Source organism: Taudactylus pleione, unplaced genomic scaffold (assembly GCF_031769625.1).
Source record: "Taudactylus pleione unplaced genomic scaffold, aTauple2 ptg000092l, whole genome shotgun sequence".
NCBI lineage: Eukaryota > Metazoa > Chordata > Amphibia > Anura > Myobatrachidae > Taudactylus > Taudactylus pleione.
Window position 1 is genome coordinate 6275309 of NW_028284494.1, and position 23635 is coordinate 6298943.

Here is a 23635-nt window from a genome sequence, read left to right on the forward strand (position 1 = left end):
GTAGTTGTTCGGCAGACTTGCCACGGCGAGACTCCCACGAGGGACCCACAGAGCGAGTAGAATGAGCAGATATTGTAGCCAGCACAGGAAGGCCAGTCTGAGTGTAAGCCTGTGAGAAAGTCATGTGAAGCAGTCAGGCCAGAGTCTGTCTTAGCTGGCCATCCCTTCTTGTGGAATCCATAAAGGAAAAAGAGGTAGTCCAATTTCCTGATGGAACTAGTATGGTCCACGTAGATCTTCAGAGCACGGAACACGTCCAAAAAGGCCTCACCTCTCGAAACGGTCTGGTGATTGAAAGGCTGGAACCACAATTTCCTCATTGAGGTGAAACAAGAGACACCTTGGGAAGGAAGCCAGGGCGTGTTCTGAAAAAAGCCCTGTCCGGATGAAAGATTAGAAATGGAGAGCGACAGAAGAGCGCACCTAAATAAGATACCCTACGTGCAGATACTATAGCCAAAAGAAACAGAGTTCGCAGTGAGCCATCTGACATCTACTGAATCCAGGGGTTCGAATGGAGATTCCTGAAGTGCGTGGAGAGCCACTGAAAAATCCCACAGAGCCTAAGAAGGGACAAAGGGAGGTTGTATACGGAGAACACCTTGCAGGAATGTGTGAACATCTGGTAGAGGAGCAATTATGCGCTGGAACCAGATGGACAGAGTACAGACGTTTACTTTCAGAGAGGCTAGGCGGAGTCAGAGATGCAATCCAGCCTGAAGAAAGGCAAGGATTCCAGAAACCCAAAAATTCTGAGGGTCAGTTTCTAGTAGTACACCACTGGAAATATGTATACCACACTCTGATCAATCCTGGCAGAGGCCGGTACGCACTCTGAGCATGGTCTGGACCACACAGTTAGATAACCCTTTAGTCCTTAGGAGGGATGTCTCAAGAGCCAAGCCGTTCAAGTCAGACGGGCCAGGTCTGGATGTAGACAAGGTCCCGATGAAAACCAGTCTGGTCACAGAGGAAGTTGGAGAGGAACGCCTATGGAGAGACTTTGAAGGTCAGAGTACCAATGGCGTCTGGGCCAAGCCGGAGCTACCAACAGGACCGTGCCCCCTCTTTCTTGAACTTCTGAAGAACCCGAGGATGAAGGGAGACTGGAGGAAAGAGGTATGCCAAATGGAAGGACCACATCGCAGATTATGTGTCAACGAAGGATGTGTGTCGGGGTCCCATGTCCTGACACACTGGAAGCTTATGGTTGTGTCGTGAGGCCATGAGGTCCACGTCAGGAGCTGAAAGATTTCTGATTGTAGAGACCACTCCCCAGCATGCACGTCATGACGGCTGAGGAAATGGGGATTCTCAATTGAGAATCCCCGAGATGAACACTGCGGGGATGGCATTCGGCCCATGTGAGAATGCGGGACACTTCTGCCGTTGCTGACCAACTTCGAGTGCCTCCTTGGTGATTGAGGTAGGTCACTGCTGTGGCATTGTCAGACTGTACTTGTGAATAAGGGAAAGGGAAAAATGGAAAGAACTTTTGCACTAGTAGGTATATATAAGCTAATAACACGAATGCCCCAATTTAAATATTTTCAAATGATATTATTTATGAAGATAATGGGGGTGCTGCCAAGGACAATGATATATCAAAACACAAGAGAAAAAAAAAAAAAAAAAAAAAAAGAGTGTCCTCTTTGTTGGCGCACTAAAGATCAGACTGTACTTGTACTGGAGTGCCCTGAAGAAGATCTTGAGCCAGAGTGAGGGCTCTGCAAAAGGCTCAGAGTTCCAGGACGTTGATTGGTAAGACCGCCACGGTTGGAGTCCAGCGACCTTGAAAGGAGTGCTGGCCGGTCACTGCGCCCCACCAGCGGATGTTTGCATACGCGGTGAGGAATGCCCAGTCCGGGATCCAAAAGGGCGACCCCTGTTTGAGGGAAATCTGTAGCCACCAGCAGAGGGACAGGCAAACCTCCGGACAGAGGCCCATTGTCTGGGATCTGAGCAGATGGGGCAGCCCGATCCATTTGGATAGGATCAAGTGATGTATGGGCCTGGAGAGAAACTGAATGAACTCCACCATGTGGAAGGTGGACTACATGGATCCCAAGGTCTGCATTGCAGAGTGAATTGACAATCGGCGACTGGAGTAATCTGCGCACTCGATTAAGTAATGCAGAGATTTTGTCTGCTGTTGGGTAGATTCTCTGAGCCTGACAGTCCAGTAGCGCTCCCAGATGTAGCATTCCTTGAGAAAAAGTCGGGGAAGACGTTTTCCAGTTGATCAGCTGTGCGTTTGTAGAAAGGCAATGGTTACTTGTAGATGGCGGTGAAGAATTTCTGGGGAGCTTGCTAAGGGCAAGAGATCGTCCAAACGAAAGAACCGAAAGGATGACATCCGAGGCTTCGTAGTAGATGCAGAGGGCAAGAAGGCAGTCTTGGAAGCTGCCAAGGTAGTCACAAATCTTGTCCAGTTCTGGGCCAAACAGGATGTCCCTAGAATGAAGAATAGACTCCAATGCCTTTTTAGAGTCCGAATCTTCCTTCCAAGAGCGAAGCCAAACAATATGGCGGGCTACGTAGCAGATGCCTTGGAAGCTAGGAGACAAGTATCCAGAGTCACTTCACATAAATAGGAGGCTGCATCTCTAACGCGAGATATGTAGGAGAGTTGTTCCCTCGAAGCATCAGAGGGAAATATATCTTCTAGGGCCTCTGCCCAACTCTTAAGCTGGCCACACATCTAAAGATTATCTGTCCAACCAGCCAACTAGTTGATTGGTTGGAATGAAAATCTGGTAACGTATGGGAGTAAATGATGATCAGCAATTTGCTCCTAAATGCCAGAAAACAGATGAAAATGGTCGTTCAGAAAAGTTTGTTAAATGTTTGGTCTATACAATTTGTTCAAACAACAGTTTTTGTGCATTTTCCGGCGTTTGGGAGCAAGTTGCTGATTGTCATTTGCTTTCACTCCTTACCAGATTTTCATTCCAACCAATCAACTAGTTGGATGGTTGGATGTAAGTTGGTCTAGTGTGTGGCCAGCTTTAATGGCTTTTGCCACCCAGGCCGTAGCCCTGGCAGGACGAGTAATAGCTTCTGTAAGAGTATATTAGATTTCAGGTAAGCTTCTATCCGTAGACTCCTTTAAGGAGGTTGCAATATGGATAGGTAAGGTAGCGTTTTTAACTAGGCGTGTCATGTGGGAATCCACTGCAAGGGGAACTTCCCTTTCAGTGCAATCAGTAGCTGGAAGAGGGTAAAAGGAAATTAAGCATTTAGGCAGCTGAAACCTTTTACTTCGCATATTTCATGCTTCACTCATATGAACAGATAGTTTTGCCAGTGTGTCCTCACTCTGATCAGCTAACTTCTGTCGCATAAATAGTGGATCTACTGCCTTAGGATTGGATCCTGCCTCTTCTAATTGAAGGATAGATTTTACAGATCTCACAAGTGCAGGTATATTTAACTTAGAGGAGTCTTCACCTCTCCCGAGGGAGAGTCAGAGTGAGAGATGCGAGTCTTCTGCCTCCCCAGATGATAATTCAGAATCTGATAGCTGGGTGGACTGGGAAGATAACAGCACGTTTAAAAGGTTTACTAGGTAAGGGTCTCTCCTTATGCAGCATTTGTTCAAAGGCTGTAGAGGTATCCACCAGACTATGGAGGTAGAAAGTATGTCTACCCATGGAAGGGTGGCAAAGAATTTGCAGGGAGTACCTGCTGTGGCCGTCCCATAGGGGTAGCTACCACAACGACTGCAATTTACGCCAACACCTGTAAAAAAGTAGCCATGGGGGGGTCCTGAGGAGAGGACGCAGGGGCTGAGGAGCCAGGTCCCGTATAACAAGATACACAAAGACCATCTTGAATGAGATCCTCTGAAGCTAAGCCTGCTAAGCAGCGCTTGCAATACACCTGAGTGGGAGCAGCAGGCTGCTCGTTAGTCTTGCCTTTGTCAGACATAGCTGCAAGACAATGTTGCACACGATCTGGCACAGTTCAGTGAGCAACCCAGATATACAGTCAGGTCCATAAATATTGGGACATTGACAGAATTTTCAGATTTTAGCCTCTATTCACCACCACAATGGTTTTGAAATTAAACAAAGAAGATGTGATTTAACTGCAGACTTTCAGATATAATTTGAGGGTAATTACATCCAAATCGGGTGAACGGTGTAGGAATTACAACGGTTTCTAAAAATGCCTCCCACTTTTTAAGGGGCCAAAAGTAATGGGACAAACTAAACAATCCTAAATCTAACTTTCACTTTTTAATACTTTGTTGCAAATCCTTTGCAGGCAATTACAGACTGAAGTCTGGAACGCATAGACATCACCAGACGCTGGGTTTCATCCCTGGTGATGCTCTGCCAGGCCTCTACTGCAAATGTCTTCAGTTCCTGCTTGTTCTTGGGGCATTTTCCCTTCAGTTTTGTCTTCATCAAGTGAAATGCATGCTCAATCGGATTCAGGTCAGGGGATTGACTTGGCCATTGCATAACATTCCACTTTTTAGCCTTAAAAAACTCTTTGGTTGCTTTTGCAGTATGCTTCGGGTCATTGTCCATCTGCACTGTGAAGCGCCGTCCAATGAGTTCTGAAGCATTTGACTGAATATGAGCATATAATATTGCCCGAAACACTTCAGAATTCATTCTGCTGCTTTTGTCAGCAGTCACATCATCAATAAATACAAGGGAACCAGTTCCATTGGCAGCCATACATGCCCACGCCATGACACTACCGCCAACATGCTTCACTGATGAGGTGGTATGTTTTGGATCATGAGCAGTTCCTTTCCTTCTCTTCCCATCACTCTGGTACAAGTTGATCTTTGTCTCATCTTTCAATAGGATGTTGTTCCAGAACTGTAATGGCTTTTTAGATGTTGTTTGGCAAACTCTAATCTGGTCTTCCTGTTTTTGTGGCTCACCAATGGTTTGCATCTTGTGGTGAACCCTCTATATTCACTCTTGTGAAGTCTTCTCTTTATTGTTGACTTTGACACATATACATCTACCTCCTGGAGAGTGTTCTTGATTTGGCCAACTGTTGTGAAGGGGTTTTTCTTCACCAGGGAAATAATTCTTTTGTCATCCACCACAGTTGTCTTCCGAGTCTTTTGGTGTTGCTGAGCTCTGCGATGCGTTCTTTCTTTTTAAGAATGTTCCAAACAGTTGATTTGGCCACACCTAATGTATTTGCTATCTCTCTGATGGGTTTGTTTTGATTTTTCAGCCTAATGATGGCTTGCTTCACTGATAGTGACAGCTCTTTGGATCTCATATTGAGAGTTGACAGCAACTGATTCCAAATGCAAATGTCACACCTAGAATCAACTCCAGACCTTTTACCTGCTTAATTGATAATGAAATAACGAGGGAATAGCCCACACCTGTCCATGAAATAGCTTTTGAGTTGATAGTCCCATTACTTTTGGCCCCTTAAAAAGTGGGAGGCACATATTGAAACTGTTGTAATTCCTACACCGTTCACCCGATTTGGATGTAATTACCCTCAAATTAAATCTGAAAGTCTGCGGTTAAAGCACATCTTGTTTGTTTCATTTCAAAACCATTATGGTGGTGAATAGAGGCCAAAATCTGAAAATTCTGTCAATGTCCCAATATTTATGGACCTGATTGTATGTGTATCTATAGTATGTGATAGCCCTCACAAATATAGGGAGATGTGAGGTACAATGAACCCCCTTATACCTCAGTATTCCAGGGTTATAATGAAAACAGGGAAAGGTATAAGTTGACAGTTTGAGAAAAAAAATTAACAGACAGCAGGGCTAGCACAAGTCACATACAATGCAGAGTATACAATATAACAGTGGGCACTAAAATCAACTACACAGACCGCAGTGTCTCGTAAGAAATAGCACTGTATAACCTGGCTCCTGAGAGGGGTATACAGGGAGACAGGACCCAGCGTTCCCTGGAGACCTGAGGCTGATAATGGACGCCGTGAGTCTGAGGGGGCAGAGGGTGAGGGAGGAGCAGCTCAGGGACAGAAAGACCACTGTGGAATGGCGCCCTGAGCTGGGGGAGGGGCCGCATGGATAGGGTCTTCTCCCCTATGCTGACATCAACCACCGGGTCCCTGGCCGTAGTATTCTGTCCCCTGCGCCAGTATATTATACTCTGGGCGTCTAGTGGACTCCCGATGAACCGGTGTCCACATCAGCGCCTTCGGTCTCCTGAGACCGAAGGCAAGACTGCGCATAGACGCAGGTCCACACAAGCAGGGACCCGCCTTACCTGTCCCCATGAGTCCCAGTTGCAGTCTGGGGTCCGAGGAGCCCTGCAAGAACCCCTATCGCCCCACCGAGAGTACCTAGCCAAGGGCTAATGTCGCTGCGCCGCAGAGGGGTGATGGAGCAGCAGTGCAGACGTCCAGAGGATTGTCTAGCACTGCTGCTCTGCATTAAATATTTTAATAAATCATAAAAATAAAGTTTCGGCTGCTTAATAGTAGCCCCACTGTTCAAACAGTGATCCAGCTCCTGCCGGACACCAACGAAACTGATTTGCCTTCAGGCTGTGGGCGGGGTATAGGGGGAAGGACCGGAGCATCCTGGGATAGGAAAAAGCTTTGCTTTTAAGCCCAGACCACCAGGTTAAATACACAATAGTAATAATCCCAGTATACTGTCATACTGACTACAGCAAACCTGTTCCCTAAGGGCTATTTCACACCAGCTGTTATTCACTTAATTGAGCATGGAAAGTGGTGGGTCATTTTAGACGGCACAGTTGACGTGTTACAGCTGGGAATATCCACTGAGCAGGACGGCTGCCGCGCCATGTCCGTGCCGTCCCTGCAAGGCAGTCGAGTATATGATACAATGTTTGCTTTCACACACTGGTTCGCTTGTTCTGTTGCTGCTGCGCATGCCCATTACATGAAGAAAAAAACCCAGAATATTAAAAACGTCTCAAAGCCACTGCATGTGAAAGGCACAGAGTGCTTGAAAAAAAAAAAAATGGTAAGCTTTTGCTTTTTTTTTGACGGCCGGTGAAAGCCGGCTGGTGTGAATTAGTCCTTAGCCTCCGGCAATCCCCGGAAACTACTTGTGGCCGGCCTAATGACATCCCTGCTGTGCACCTGCACGTGCAGTGGTGTCCTGGAACCCAGCAAAGCACCTCTCTCCTTTAAAGGCAGCAGCATGTTGCTGCTTCTGTAAACCCTTCCAGTTGTCCAATGTAAACCCCCTGAGGTTTGAAGCAGTGTGGTGCTGAGCAGCCCATGGAGGTGCAAGACAAGCCGGCTGTACAGTACACTGAGTAATAACAAGCCTCAAAAGCAGTGTGCCGGAAGCAGTATAATGGCAACAAGATTTTACTTGTAACAGATCTTACCTTTTTGTCTGCGGGCCCCCTCAGATGTGTGTCTGGCATGGAGACAGACCCAGGGACATGGTAGTTTGGTGACTCTCTGAAGGGCAGTCTTTAGAGTGGGGATACAGGCTCACACAAACCTTCTAAACTATATAACTCCCACTCTGTTGGTGCTTTTCGCCTGTCTACAGAAACTAAGCACCCAAATCATTAAAACATTAAAATAAAACCTAATGGACCTATCTAGCTACTGCCTTACTCCAAAGGCACTAAAACAAGAATGAGCTTACAGGGAAAGGGAGGGGCTATATAGGGAGTGGGAGACAGTTTTCAATTAGCTAGTGTGACTCCACCCACCACTATACATAAACCAGATTAAGGCATCCCCCAGATAGATGAAAAAGGAATCCGCAAAGCTATTCTATACAGCCCTGTGATTGTGTAACAAATGTGTATAGGAGGACAGCAAGGCAGCCAGAGACCTACAGTTACACAAAGGATAGAGCGCGAGAGTTTGCCTACATACAGTTGGGTGGATGTTGGGACTGAAAAAGGGAGTAGGTCTGGAAGTGGGAGTAAATGACAGAAGCGAAGAGGAGTCAGTATAATTCTTAAACTGCAGCCCCCTAAAAGTTCTAGATCCATCCCTGGTAAGGCTAATGCTATAATAAAGAAAATAAATAACTTACTTCTGCTATAAATGTATATAACTGAGCCTTCTGTCCTAAAGAGCTAAGCCCTTCCCACTGCTTGCTCAGTTTAGGACACAAAATGTCTAACAGAACTGTTTGCAAATGCCTGTCAGTTTAAAAAACCTTGAGCCCACAGAAAACCTTGAGCCCACAGAAAAGATGTAGGAGGAAGTTTATTAAGCGCAAGTTCAGTCCAAATGAAAACTTCATGATCTCCGCCAAGAAGATGGAGCGTACAGAGGACTTCTACACAGTTTGACTTAAATAGAATGAAGTCATTATATAAAAGAGGAATGAAAATGGACTATCATTTTTATTTGAAAGCATTCTCTCAAAGCACACGATTACACAGGTTTTGGGTGTTCAAAATAATAAGGGGAAGGAGCAACACTTGAATTAAATATATGTAATCAGCACTGCCTATTGTGGAAAGGGTTAACTCAGCCCTGCGGTGTGCATGATTCATTCTCAGGAAGTCATGGCAATGCCTAGGCTTAGTACCAGGAAACTCCTGATTAGCGGTATGCAGTTAAAGGAAACCTGTACTTGCAAGACATGAAGAGCCTAGAAGTGGCTCGTGGGAAAGCAAGAATATCTAGAGACAAAATATATATACACAAGTATGGTCATCATCAGTCACAAAGTGAGAAGAGTCCAGTCTGAGTAGAATCTAGCTTATCACCTTTTTTGTAGTTGACAGGCAAGAGTGTTGATGGCATACGGATATTCCATCCACAGAAGAGCAATGACTAGAGTTTAAGCCACCAAGGTCAGAGAAAGCAGACCCCTGTCCAGCGCAGGTGGTGCCAGAATTAGTTTGTAGAGTGGCATCTTAAGACACTTCAAAATAGAAGCTCAGGCTGGAGAGGAGCCGCCGGTACCTACTCCATTTGCCTGGCACCCGCTGAGATTTTGTTACCAGCGGGCTCCCGGCAGCTCCTTTTTTCACTGCAGCAAGATGCAGGAGCTCACTCCTGAGCTGTGCCTTCTGTCTCCAGCAGTGGGTGAAGGGAGAGACGTCACGACACCTTTCAGTGATGAGAGGGAGGAGCAGTGGGATGGCGCCGGGCTCAGGTAGGGGGATTCAGGTAAGTATAGTGTTGCATGTGTCTGTGTGTATAAGGGGGCAACTACTGCTGTGGGCATGATGTGTATAAGGGGGCAACTACTGCTGTGGGCATGATGTGTATAAGGGGGCAACTACTGCTGTGGGCATGATGTGTATAAGGGGCAACTACTGCTGTGGGCATGATGTGTATTAGGGGCAACTACTGCTGTGGGCATGATGTGTATTAGGGGCAACTACTGCTGTGGGCATGATGTGTATAAGGGGCAACTACTGCTGTGGGCATGGTGTGTATAAGGGGCAACTACTGCTGTGGGCATGGTGTGTATAAGGGGCGCTGCTGTGGGCATGGTGTGTATAAGGGGCGCTACAGTGGGCATGGTGTGTATAAGGGGCGCTACAGTGGGCATGGTGTGTATAAGGGGCGCTACAGTGGGCATGGTGTGTATAAGGGGCGCTACAGTGGGCATGGTGTGTATAAGGGGCGCTACAGTGGGCATGGTGTGTATAAGGGGCGCTACAGTGGGCATGGTGTGTATAAGGGGCGCTACAGTGGGCATGGTGTGTATAAGGGGCGCTACAGTGGGCATGTGTATAAGGGGCGCTACAGTGGGCATGTGTATAAGGGGCGCTACAGTGGGCATGTGTATAAGGGGCGCTACAGTGGGCATGTGTATAAGGGGCGCTACTGTGGGCATGTGTATAAGGGGCACTACTGTGGGCATGTGTATAAGGGGCACTACTGTGGGCATGTGTATAAGGGGCACTACTGTGGGCATGTGTATAAGGGGCACTACTGTGGGCATGTGTATAAGGGGCACTACTGTGGGCATGTGTATAAGGGGCACTACTGTGGGCATGTCTGGGCATGTTTATAAGGGGAATTACTGTGGGCCTGTGTAAAAGGGGTACTGCTGTGTTTCATAATCTGAATAAGGGACACAACTATGTGGTGTAATGTGAATCAGGGGCACCCCATGTGCGGTGTAATGTGAAGAATTGTGCTACTCTGTGGCGTAATTTGAAATGGGGATATGGTGTGTGATTTCGGTAAAACAGAACCCACACCCCCTTTTGCATGCCTCGGTAGATCACAAAAGATATTTAGCTTTATAAGTAGATCAGAGTGCAGAAGTCTGGCCATCCCTGACCTATCAGCTCTCGCAACTGTAAAAGTGTGCAACTTCAAAGTGCTTGCAGCATAAAGAGAAAGCCTAGCGAAGCAATATATTTACTTTTCAGCTACTAAATTAAATATGATTTATATATTAGTATTTGCCCAAGATTATGTTGTGTTGCTGCTAGCAATGATTGTTTTATTTATGCGTTATGTTGCACTGATTACAATCAGCTCCCAAGAATTATTTTAATTGCATTTAAAAAATGTTTCGTAAATCATAACATTTGTTTGTGGTTTTTTTTCCAGCACTGCAACACCCGATATGTCCGTGAGCAACGTCGTTCACAGACACGCAGCACAGACTATGTTGATATATCTGACAAAGTGTACGGGCGACCCACCGACCGGAAGTACACTGGCTGCAGGTACCGCCAACATCTCAAATTGGCGGGCAAAATTAAATACCCGCCTAACTGATACCAGTCCAGGCACATCGAGCGAGCTATAGGAAAGTGTGTAGAGCGGTTCCTCAGAACAGTCTACTGACCAATCCGTCGTCCTAGTGTGTAGGCAGCTTTAACCTGGGTACACATCAAACGATTGGACCCCCGGCAAGTGCATACACAATTGCCGATGCTGGGAGGGACGTGCCATGCTGAATTCTGTAGCATGGCATCGTTAGCGACATTCCGTCTGCCCGGCCGACAAGGGATGTCACAAACGACCTGCGAGAGCGTGCATATCATGGGTACACACTAGACGATGAACCCAGTATGTCACTCCGATCTGCGGGATTGGACGACATGTCGTCTAGTGCAGTGGTTCTCAAACTCTGTCCTCACAACTCCAAGCTGGTCACGTTTTCCAGGTCACAGAGGAGGAAAACAGGTGTATTCATTACTCACTGACAAAAGATCCACAAGTGGAGATAATTATTTCACTTGTGTTTCTGTGAGGAGACCAGGAAAACATGCACTGTTTGGGGTCCTGAAGACAAGAGTTTGAGAACCTGTGGTCTAGTGTGTACAGATTTAGACCAGGATCAAATACATTTGGATTCTCAGACACCAGCATTTTTTTTCCTTGTTGTGAAGATAATCTTTACCAGGACAATTCCTGTTTATTTGTGTCGGTACTCACTTTGGTATACAGGTTGAGTCGCCCATATCCAAAATGCTTGGGACCAGGGGTATTTTGGATATCGGAATATTCCGTATTTTGGAATATTTGCATAATATAAAGAAATATCTTGGGTATGGGACCCATATCTAAACACATAATGCATTTATGTGTTATATACACCTTATACACACAGCCTACAGGTCATTTTATACTGTATTTTAATGATTTTGTGCTTTAAAAAAAGTTTGTGTACATTGAACCATCAGAAAGCAAAGGTTTCACTATCTCAGTCATACTAAAAATATTCCGTAATTCTGAATATTCCGTATTTCGGAATATTTGGATATGGGAGACTCAACCTGTATATGTTTTCCAAGGGCCATATAGGGGATTACACGTACTACTCAAAAACTCATTACATTATACTGGTTTAAGAAAAGTTTTAGTAACTATTGCTCTATCCCTGACGGTGAGGGCAATATTCCAATAAAAAAAATAAAAAAAACACAGTAAGGTGCAGAAGTAAAGAAATATTAAATTCAAATAAAGGTGAACTATAAAAGACAAAATTGAACGCGCATACCCATCCAAAAACAGGAAAAATAAAACAAAGTGTACACATCTACTATAGAGCGCTAGGTTTGATCTGAAGGGACCATTTCATATACACATTCACGTGGTTTAAATTGGATTTAACAGCATCTGACTTTACTAAGAGTATGGTGAAAGCACTAGCATTTCAGGTGGCATGGACAAAGAAGAAAAGCTGAATTTGTTAGAATGAGATAGGACAATTTCAGAATTGTTACCTTTGTATGGCTGCAGGAAATGTAGCGCTAAACATTAATGTTTGTCTCTCTTCTCTGCTTGGAATGTCTGGATTTTGCAGCAATCTCATTATGTCCTCTTGAAACCCCATGTCCAGCATACGATCAGCTTCATCCAGTACCAGGTATTTCAATTTACTCAATCCAACTTTCTGAAATAGAAATGTGGACTATAACTCAAGCAACTGAGCCAAACCCGGCCCAAAGCATTGCTTAAGGCAAGATTTGTGTTGGTGCCCCCAAGCAGGAAATCCCACCACAAAGCTTAGTGTTTATACACGGACAGAAAACAACACATTGGTTTATGGCTTATTTTTTATTGTTAAAGAAACATGTGCTAAATGCACAAAATATACAACTATGCAGGAATCCTCCTTTTTTACAGCCCACGGGCGCAAACGTGAACGGCATAGAATGAGTCAGATCAGACATATTATACTGCTGTGGGCCCCTTCACTGTGGCGGGCCCAGATCGATTCAATGTACCAGCTGCGTCACCGCTAGTTCCGCCTCTAACCCAGCACCCCTCTCCCTGTCTCACAGCACCCATCACCAAGCAGCACAGATCACAGAGGCAGCCAACACTAATCACCCCTCTCCCACACAGCAATCCTTACCCAGCACAGCACCCCACGTAGAGAACCACTCTGCTCTCTCCCAGCACAACACCCTTGAACCAGCAGCACAGATCACAGCCACACCCAACACTTATCACCAAACAACCCTCACAGCAGTCAGCTCAGCACCCCATCACTACTTGCTGACCTGACTAATAAAAAAAAAGTTTAAAACCGTCACTTTCTAAAACTGGCTGGCTGCCTGTGCATCTGCCCCTGCTGTTTTGCAGTTCCTGCTGAACCCTCCTCACTATCGCTTTGTGGGGGTGGCGCTAGCAGGCTACAGGGAGTCAGTGTAGCCCCCCCCATACAGTGCCCCTAGTAGCGGCCACTACCCTTATGCAGTGTCAGTGTCTGCGCCCCTTACACACAAAACCCCCTCCCCCCCCCAAAAAAAAACAACCACCGGCTCCCTCCGTAGACTCAGCAGCCAATGAGAGAGTGTCTGACTCTCGTTGGCTGCTATAACAAACACCGCCTGTTTGTTACTGTGTAGTGCGCTCCGCTCTCACTGCGGTCTGCACTACACTTAAATACTGTGGGGCCCGGGGGACACTGGCGGCGGGTGCAGCAGCGCTGTTGGGATGCAGGTGGCTATGGGCCCCTGCACCACTGCGGGCCCCGATGCAAGCTACCGGCTACACCACAGCTAGTTCCGTCACTACGCAGCAGCTCTCCTTTAGAGACCAGCTGACATTTTTGTTGATGCCCAGTGCCCACACTGCTCCAGCCTCCCAGGACCTGCTTGCTTTCGCAGCAGCAGCCCGCTGTTACTGACTGTGAGCTGCCTGCTGCCTGATTGGAGCAGAGAGCTCAAATCGTGGCCGCCTAACCACTAGCAGAGCCCCGACGTCCAGGTGCCCTGCCCCCGCCTCCAGCTATTCCGCCACTGCATGCCTGCTCAGTGTTTGCTGCTGCCAGGCCTGATCGTAGGCCAGCTGACAGGTCATATCGGGCCTGGCAGCAGCAAACAGTGGACCTTGCGCTGCAACAGTAGCAGCTTCCTCAGCCGATGCCCTGTGCTTCAGTGTTTGCCCCAAACCTCCAATCCTAGGCGGGCTTGGATGCCCCTAGGCATTTCAAATGCCCTGGGCAATTGTTTAGTTTGCCTATGCATAGTGCCACATATCACCAAGTGTTCAGCAAAAAAACAATTTTCAGAGAATATTAGACGTATATATTTTGCCACTTATACCCCTTTCAGACATACGACCCGGGAAATTTCCTGCTCAGAGGCGGGAATTTCTCCTGTGCAAAATTCCCGGGTATTTGGTCGAGACCCCCCCCTTTCACACTACAGCGTCTACCCGGGAAATTCCCAGATAGACCCCTTTCAGATATAAGACAGGTTTTTTAGTTTTAAATATTACCTGCCTCTCCTCTGCCTCACCTATCCCCTCTGCGGCTTACACTGATCATATCATGCAGCAGGCAGCCGTCCAATCAAAATGCAGCCACTATTAAAATAGTTAATAAAATAAATAATTTATCTGCCCTTGTGGTCCAGCGGGAGTGCGGGCGGCCAGCTGTGGCTGCGAACCACCGGCGGTCTCCAGCGCCAGTGTGTGTCCGCAGCGTCCGGCTGGGGTTCTCTGTGCCTGAGGACCCGGCAATGGTCGCTGACTCGATTGTCAGCGCCACAGCCACCGGCGTGGGGGGTGGTGAGCAGCAGCGCAGTGTTGTGTCTCAGGGTGGACTGATGATTAGCCCCCCTACTGCAACTGATATCTGCACTTAGATCAGTGTGCTTAAAGGGGAATTTATCTGCAGCACATGCGCTCCAGAATGTTGTTTGCGCGATTCCGGCCGTGATGTCAGCGGTCACAGACTGCCACAGGGCACATAGCAGGGCAGCACGGTGGCAGGTGAGGTGACCGTGCAAGATGAAATACTTCAGGCTGTGGTCGCATCACTTGCGACATCGCCAGTTAATGGTTGAAAACATATTTAAAAAAACAAGTTTACTGATGCCTTGTGGCCTGTCAAAAGGACAAATCCCAAATGTCAGCTACTGAGAGATTTGTGCTCTTTTCCATCTGATATCCTCCTATAGTTACTTTATGTTAATTAGTGAATCCATCATGACCGCTGAAGTTAGAACTACTCAAACATGTTTTACAAATATAGAACAAAGATGGAATTTTAAATATTAGCGTGTACTCGATTTTGCTTACAACTCCTTATTTAAAGGTCTATTTTTTTGTGAAGGGAAAAAAGCACCGCCCTGTCCTGGTGAAAAATCAGAAAAGGAGAACGGCGAGAAAGTGCGCCTAGTTCCGAAACTCCTCTGAACTTGAGTTCCACCGACTCCAGGAGGTTCAAATGGAGGACCCTGCAAGGCCCGAAGCACCACTGACAGATCCCAAGGAGCCAGTGATGGAACAAAAGGGAGGATGAATCCTGAGGACTCCCTGGAAAAAGGTACAGACATTAGGCAGCGTAGCGTTTCTATGCTGGAACCACACAAAGAGCCTGATTCAGAGCCGCTCGTAAGCGGCCGCTCGTTCGTTCCGAGCGATGTTTGCCCAACTGCGCATGCGTACGGATCATAATACACATGCGCGAACCAGTCAGTGCGGCCAAAAATAGTTTGTTCGCAAAATAGCGAATGAGGAGTTTGTGGGTGGTAACAGGGGAAGGTGCTTGAAAACGGGGAGTGGAAATCAGAACGCAGGCGTGCTTAAAGGTCAAAACGGGCGTTTTATGGGTGTGCATAATTAATACAGCAGCGTCATTGACCACGTCACTGGGTTATTTTATAGTCAGAACTGCTCGCAAGATTGTGGTAGGAAAAACCAACCACAAGAATAGTGAGCAGTTCATAGGCTGGTCGATGTACTCGATTAATCTAATAAATAGCGGACATGACGTAGGATGCGAGCGGCCAGGGGGCGTAGTTATCCAAAAAACGACCGCAAGTTTTGTTCGCTCGTTCAGAGGCGTGAACAGACCGCAAAGAGCAAACGGTTCATTTGAATAGCCACCCCCTTTTCCTGAACGACCGTCCGCAAATTGCGTCCGGCTCTGAATCAGGCCCAAAGTGCAGACACATGAACTTTCAATGAAGCGAGGCGTAAACCTAAGTCCAATCCAGACTGAAGGAACGCCAAAATCCTAGAAACACGAAACGCTTGAGGATCGTAGTTTCCGGACTCACAAACATTGAAAATAAGTATGCCACACCCTGTGGTAGATCCTGGTGGAAGCAGGCTTGCGCACTTGTAGCATTGAGCTGATGACTGAGCTGGAAAAACCCCGGGCCCTCAAGACTGATGTCCAAAAGCCACGCCATCAAAGACAGACGACCCTGGTCCGGGTGTAGGCAGGGCCCCTGAGACAACAGGTCCTGACGTTGAGGCAGAAGAAACAATGTCTATGGATAGTCCCAGAAGATCGCTGTACTAGGGACGTCTGGGCCAAGCCGGGGCCACCAGCAGAAGCATGCCACCGTCCTGTTTGAGGCAGCAAGGCTATCGGAGGGAAGAGATACGGCAGTTGAAATGTCCATTTCACTGACAGCACAATCACCAGGCTTGCGCCGGCGTCTCTTGTCCTGGACCCGTACACTGGCAATTTGTGATTGTGACGGGAAGCCATGAGGTCCACCTACAGCAGTCCCCACCTGTCCACAAGCAATTGAAATACATTTGGATGAAGGGACGGGATGCACGTCGTGACAGCAGAGGAAGTCCGCTTCCCAGTTCAGAACTCCTGGAATGAAGACTGCCGAGATGGCCGGAAGGTGGCACTCCGCCCAAGACAGGATGTGCGACACCTCCAACATTGCTGCTCGACTGCGAGTCCCTCCTTGACGGCTGATGTACGCCATTGTGGTGGCGTTGTTGGACTGAACTTGCACTGCTCTTCCGTGAAGAACGTGACCGGACAACTGGAAGGCCGTGTACACGGCCCGAAGTTCCAGAATATTGATGGGAAGAACCGCTTCTTCCGCTGTCCAACGTCCCTGAAGTGAAAGGGGACCCGACATCGCCCCCCAACCCCGGAGACTGGCATCCGTCGTGAGCAGGATCCAGTGTGGGTTCCAAAAGGGGCGGCCCTTGGTGAGATGAGGCATCTGAAGCCACCAGGTCATCGACAGGCGCACCTCCAGAGACAACACAAGCATCTGAGTCGATACGGTGCGGTAACACGTTCCATTTGGATAGAATCAGCCCATGCAGGGGCCTGGAATGAAATTGGGCATATTCCACCATGTCGAATGTTGACACCATGGGCCCCAGATCTCACAATGCCGAGTGAACCGACACCTGGGAACTCTTCAGACAACTGCTCACTCGCAGTTGTAGGGAGGCTACCTTTTCCAGACTCAGGAAGATCCGTTGCTGACGGGAGTCTAGAAGGGCTCCCAAATGAACCATCCTCTGTGATGGAGTGAGAGAGGACTTCTTCCAGTTTATCAGCCAACCATGCGCTTGAAGGCAAGCGATCGTCAGGTGTAGATGTTGCAAAAGGACCTCCGGAGAGCCGGCTAGCAATAGGAGGTCGTCCAGATACGGCAGAAGCCGTATACTCTGGCTGCGTAGATGTGCAGCCATGACTTTGGTGAACACCCTCGGAACCGTGGAAAGACCAAAGGGTAGAGCCTGAAAAGTGAAGATGTTGTATAGCAAACCTCAGATACTGCTGGTGTGAAGTGGCTATAGGAACATGGAAGTAGGCGTCCTGGATATCCAGGGAGACCATATAATCCCCCAGTTGCATAGTCAGAATGATGGAACGCAGTGTTTCCATTCTGAAAGTGGGCACTCTGAGGAACTTGTTCAACGATTTCAGGTTGAGAATGGGCCGATGAGACCCATTAAGTTTTGGAACCAGAAATAGAGAATAGTAACCTGTCCCGCGTTGAGATTGCGGAACAGGAACAACCACCCCTGCTTTCAGCAAGGACTCTATGGCTTCCTGGATCAACAATGCCTAGGTCTTGTCTTGGGAAAGGCTCGTGCAGAAGAACTGTTGAGGGGGGTCTGTACCGGAAGGACAGGGTGTACCCCTGAGAGACCACTTCTTGTGCCCAAGCATCCGTGGTGGTATTGCACCAGCATTGGGCCAGTTGAAGAAGTCGGCCCCCCACCCTGGGATCCCCCAGAGAGGCCCGTCCCATCAGGCTTATCTTCGGGCTTGGAAGCAGGGCGTTTAGTGCTCCAGGCCTGCTTCTTTGCTTTAGGGGCAGTCTTGGTTGACGACTGTCTCGGGGAGGATTGACCCTTGAACTTGCAGAGTCCGAAAGGACCGAAAGGCTGTTGTCCGAGCTTTAGAAGGCGCAGCAGCTGATGGTAAAAATGCCGACTTAGACTTTACCAAGGTATCTACAATTTTGTCCAGGTCAGGACCGAACAAAATTTCCCCATTAAAGGGTAAGAGTATAGACAAATTTGAATCCCAAATTGCGCAAAAGACAAAAACAAGCAGCCTATTAGGAACCAAGGAATATTACCAATTCCTCATAAACATAGCATGAAAAAGACAATGGGTCCTAAAATGGCGCTAATTGTCATAAAGTTCGCTTACATTAGAATAAGTCAATAGTATCAAAGTCCGTCCAGTTCTGTAATGTAAAAAATCCCTGTTGTAGAAATGTGTTGGACCGGTGTTCTTATAAATCGAAAATTCTTCATTTAATCGTGCATTTCAAAGAAGAAAAGAGAAAAAAATCATAGTGCAACACTGTAATCCAGAAAATACATAGGAATTTATTCAAACATTACACTCACATGGTTTAAAAATTAAAACAGCATATAGCCACAAAAAGTGGTAACTCCAAAATAATGTCTGCTGACAAGAGATTTTTTTCACCGTAATTGATACTCCAAATGTATCAGGTTCTCACCGGTCCCGGGCAGCCAGGGTCCCTGAATGTAATGGAGGATGGTAAATCAAATGGTGATCCAGCAGTACACATAGAAAGGTCCTTTCTCACCATGGGCTTAACATGTTTCGGACGCTCTGGTCCTTCCTCAGAAGCCTTCTAAGGAAGTATCAATTACGGTGAAAAAATCTCTTGTCAGCAGACATTATTTTGGAGTTACCACTTTTTGTGGCTATATGCTGTTTTAATTTTTAAACCATGTGAGTGTAATGTTTGAATAAATTCCTATGTATTTTCTGGATTACAGTGTTGCACTATGATTTTTTTCTCTTTTCTTCTTTGAAATGCACGATTAAATGAAGAATTTTCGATTTATAAGAACACCGGTCCAACACGTTTCTACAACAGGGATTTTTTACATTACAGAACTGGACGGACTTTGATACTATTGACTTATTCTAATGTAAGCGAACTTTATGACAATTAGCGCCATTTTAGGACCCATTGTCTTTTCCATTAAAGGGTAAGGCCTCCAGGCCTTTCTTGGAATCTGCATCCGCTCTCACTCTAGACGTGAGAAGACTGGCATCTAAAGACGCCTCCCCAATTATAGGAAGCTGCATCTCTCATCTGACCATTCAAAGCTCTCTGAACTTCCGAAGCTTCCTCAGGAAGTGTATCATCCAGTACATTGGTCCAGCTCTCAATGGCTTTAGCCACCCAAAAGATGGCCATGGACGGACGGGCTGCCGCCCCCGAATAAATGGACTTCAAACAAGTCTCCACTTTCCTGTCCGTGGGGTCCTTTAGGGATGAAATGGACAGCATTGGTAAGGTAGCACTCTTGATCAGGCGAGTGACGTCAGAATCCACCGCCGGCGGGGTTTCCCACTTCTTGCAATGACTAGCACGAAACTGATAACTACTGCTTAAATGTTTCTGCGGCTGGAACTTCTTACTAGGCGACTGCCAGGCCTCCGCCATATGATCAGTCAGTTGGTCAGATAAAGGAAAAACAGGCGACGTCACTTTCGCCTGTTTAAAGTTGGGATATTTGGACTTGGGGGACGGAGCATCATCCTCTATATCCAGAATGGACCGCACCGCCTGCACATTAATGGTAGACTTCGTCTCCACTTCCAGAGCAGGGGAATCTGAACCAGAATCCTCATGCAATTCCCCTCATCAGAAGACGCATCTGAGTCTGATAACTGCGCAGACTGGGATGACGGAACAGTGCGTTTTGGCACCTTGTGAGGCTTGTCACTCCGCAACATGGTTTGAACAGCCGAAGAGGCCGCCAAACTCTGGACAGAATTGGAGAACACATCTACCCACGGTGGGTTAGCTTGCGGGAGACCCTGGAAGGGGATGACAGACTGCTGCATCATCGGAGGAGACTGAACATACATAGGGAACCCCGCATATGGATGAACTGTCTTGAGGCCCAGGGGGAGAGTGCGATAAGTGCGGTACACCCGGGGAAGGCGGGTTGTGGTAACTCCCTATGGGGGAGGGTAGTCTGAACCGCTAGACGGTCCGCAATGGAGGCCAGCACCTGGGAAAATTGCGCCCAAGGGGGATCCTGTCCCGAAGTTGGGGGATTAGAGGGACCAGGTAACTGACGACATCTTACACACACACCATCATGCGATAAATCCTCTCCACTGCAGCGCCTGCAAGTGTGCAGATTGGGAGCCGCAGAGCGCTCAACTTTCTCATAAGACATGCTAAACAATAAAATTATATTGACAAAGGTCCACACTTGGGACCGAAACGTCGACATACTATGATACCTGCTGCTATGTAACATTTAAATAAAGGATTTTATTGGAAGACTGGTGAGTGCACCCCATTTTTTGCATATTTTTATATATATATATATATATATATATATATATATATATATATATATCCAAGGATATATAGCAATACAACCGGGAAACACAGTGTAGCACATAACCATATGTGCCGACCTCACAAATACATGAATTTATATAAGTGAGATTCTTGAAAAGCCCTTCCCACACACACCAGCCAGGGCTGGAGGAGAAGGAAAGAGACAGGTATAGACTAACAGTAAAGTAGAAATACAGCAGATACAGTCAGCACTAGCAAAAGTCACATACCATGCAGAAAGTTAAACAGCCTGCACTTTGTCACTACCATCAACCGCCCAGATTCAGTGTCTGGGAGGGATATAGCGCTGTGTACACTAACCTTTTGTTGGGGAGAGGTAACACAGGGGGATCGACCACACACTTCCAGGAGAGTTCTGCTCTGCCCACCAAGAAAGATGGCCGCCAGAGACCTCAGAGGAGGAGTGGCCACAGGAGGAAGCAGCTCAGCGGTGCCAGAACAAAAGCTAAAGGCTCGCTGAGCTGAGGAGCCGCTAAACAGGGAAGGCTCTCCCCCCTGGCTAGCGTTTAACCCCCGGGACGCCAGTTCCCGCTTCCGGCATGGCATCCCCTGGTGGTCTAGTGGTCTCATGGGTATATCTCCTAGAAGGGGGAGCCCACCGCCCACTTAGCTAGCGCCTCCGGTCTATCCCCAGAGACCGGAGGCAGAAGGCTGTACGCGCGGGTCAGCGCAAGCAGTGACCCGTGGCTTAACTTGTCCCCGGCGACAGTCAAGGGAAAGCCCATGCTAGTGCAGACGCGATCCCCAGATCTGTACTGCCGTTGCCAGCAGGGTTGGAGGAGCGGCAGCTTAGACATCCAATGGACAGTCTGAAGCTGCCACTCTGAAAAGTGTTAAAAAATAAAAATTAATTACACTAATGTTAAGCTTAGGGGCTGCCCAGCAGCCCCCCTGCACTAAGGTGACCAAACTCCTGCCAGACACGAACTATAACTGAGGTGCCTGTGGCGGGGTATATAGGAGGATGGACCAAGTGCATCCTGGGAGCAGCAAAGCTTTAACTGTGTGGTGCCCGTGGATCCAGATCCAGCTATACCCCAAGCTCAACCCTGTGGACCCCCTATGGAACCTGAAGTAGAAATACACTATATGGACAAAAGTAATCGGACGCCTAACCATTACACCAACAGGGACAGTGTGTCGGTGTGCTTTACACCACTTCATCAGACGCTTGCCATTGGACATGGTAATGTGATGCTTGCATGCAGCTGCTCGGCCATGGAAACCCATTCCATTAAGCTCCCGCCGCACAGTTTTTGTGCTTCCATTAATACCAGTGGAAGTTTGGAACTCAGTAAAGCGTTGGCGACTTTTATGCACCATGCGCCTTAGCAGTTGTTGACCCCACTCTGTGATTTTACATGGTTTTCCGCTTTGTGGCCGAGTTGCTGTTGTTCCTAAAAGCTTACATTTTCTAACATCATCACTGACTGTGGAATAGCCAGCAGGGATGAAATTTTATGAACAGTCTTTTTGCAAAGGTGGCATCCTATCACAGTACCACACTAAAGGGGCCTATACATTAGCAGATGGTTTTCTGAACGATGAAAGACAAAAGATATCTATTGAAAATTCCGGTGGCTGTGCTGAAAGATATCGGTCATGTACATGACAGATTTTTGCAAAAGACGAACGATATTGCATGACATCATTGAGGGAGTGAATTTTTTCTTCTCTCCAGTGCTTTGTAGCTACTGTTAATATCGTTCATTGTTCACCACATATAAACTGTCAGATATTTCTTATATCTGGCAGCAATATGCGATAATTGACCAACATGTTAGCGAGACTAAGGATAAAATATATTTGCCGCGGGAGTGCGCATCTGTCATCATTCAGGGCCTATCCATTAGCAGATAAATTGAACGACTGAACGCAATTTATCTGCTAATGGATAGGCCCCTTAAGTCACTGAGCTCTTCAGAACAACCCATTTTGTATCACAAATGTTTGCAAACGGAGACTGCATGGCTAGGTGCTTGATTTTATACACCTGTGGCAACGGGTCTGATTAAAACACCTCAAATCAATAACAGGTGTGGCCAAATACTTTTGTCCATATAGTGTATCTGACTGTTGTGAAAACAATATATTGTTCAGTGTACCCAGCATTAAGAAAATCACTGTAGCTAGTAGGATCAGCTGTGAGTGGCAGTGGGGGAGCAGCAACAACGGTCGGTGGTCCCATACCTATCGTATGGGTAAGCAAACAGTATCAGTCGGTGAAAGTGACAAAAAGTAAGGAAGAGGGGTACTGGTGGTATGGATAGTGCTAGGAGCAGAATAAGGGACAGCCCTATAGTGGGAGCTTACATTCTAAAGGGATTAATAGGGAAAGAGAAGATTGAGTGCCTGAGTGAGGATTTAAGAGCATGGCAAGTAAACTTTAGTAAAGAAAAAAAAAAAAAGTGTTTTAGGACACTGCCACCTGTTTCATGACAGCCAGCATGGGCTCAGAATTTAGTGAAGTCAGATAGGGGTTTTCTACAAGTATCCTCTTCTCTAAAGGAGATATTGTATCTTCTTAATTCATCCTGTGGACCCAACGTCTGTTTCCCAGTACCCTTCAATCTTGGGATGATACAGCTTCTGACGTATCTTCTCAGCCAGAAGAGAAGGCCTTACCAGATTTTGATCATGAGTTCTCTTCTCAGATACGAGGCGAGGCCAGTAATAGCAGGGAGTGGACACTTTGATATTGGCTATAAAACAGGTTCTTCACTTAGAGCAGAGGTCCCCAAACTCTGTCCTCAAGGCACCCTAACGGTCCATGTTTTAAGGCTATCCATGGTTGAGCACAGATGGCGGGTGTGGCCGGAGGCCGACCACACGTGATTAAAATGTCTGCCAAGGCATTGAGGGGATTAACCCTCATACCATTGCTCCATTTTTAAAAGGACAGCACATGGTTCATAGTAAACTGTATGAATATACACATATTGTGCGGTAGAGCACTGCATCGGCAATGCATTGGTATATAAAGTGGAGTAGTATAGTCTATGATATGTTTGAATATATTTTTGTATGTAATATGGGTGTAAATGCACTTATAGAAATGTAAAATGTCTTGACCTTTGGAGACAAACTGCTGGTTAGACATCCTCACCTAGGGAAGGATATGGTAATTA

General features: G+C 47.0%; 1 protein-coding gene across 5 annotated transcripts in view; it reads right to left on the reverse strand.

The window, feature by feature from the left end:
- DDX4 (DEAD-box helicase 4) overlaps window positions 1–23635 on the reverse strand; it is a 366926-nt gene that overhangs the window by 65210 nt on the left and 278081 nt on the right. For all 5 annotated transcript variants that reach the window (XM_088469409.1, XM_088469406.1, XM_088469405.1 and 2 more), the window contains one exon: window positions 12126–12295. In XM_088469409.1, coding sequence (XP_088325535.1) covers window positions 12126–12295 — 170 coding nt within the window. The remainder of the gene's footprint in view (window positions 1–12125; window positions 12296–23635) is intronic.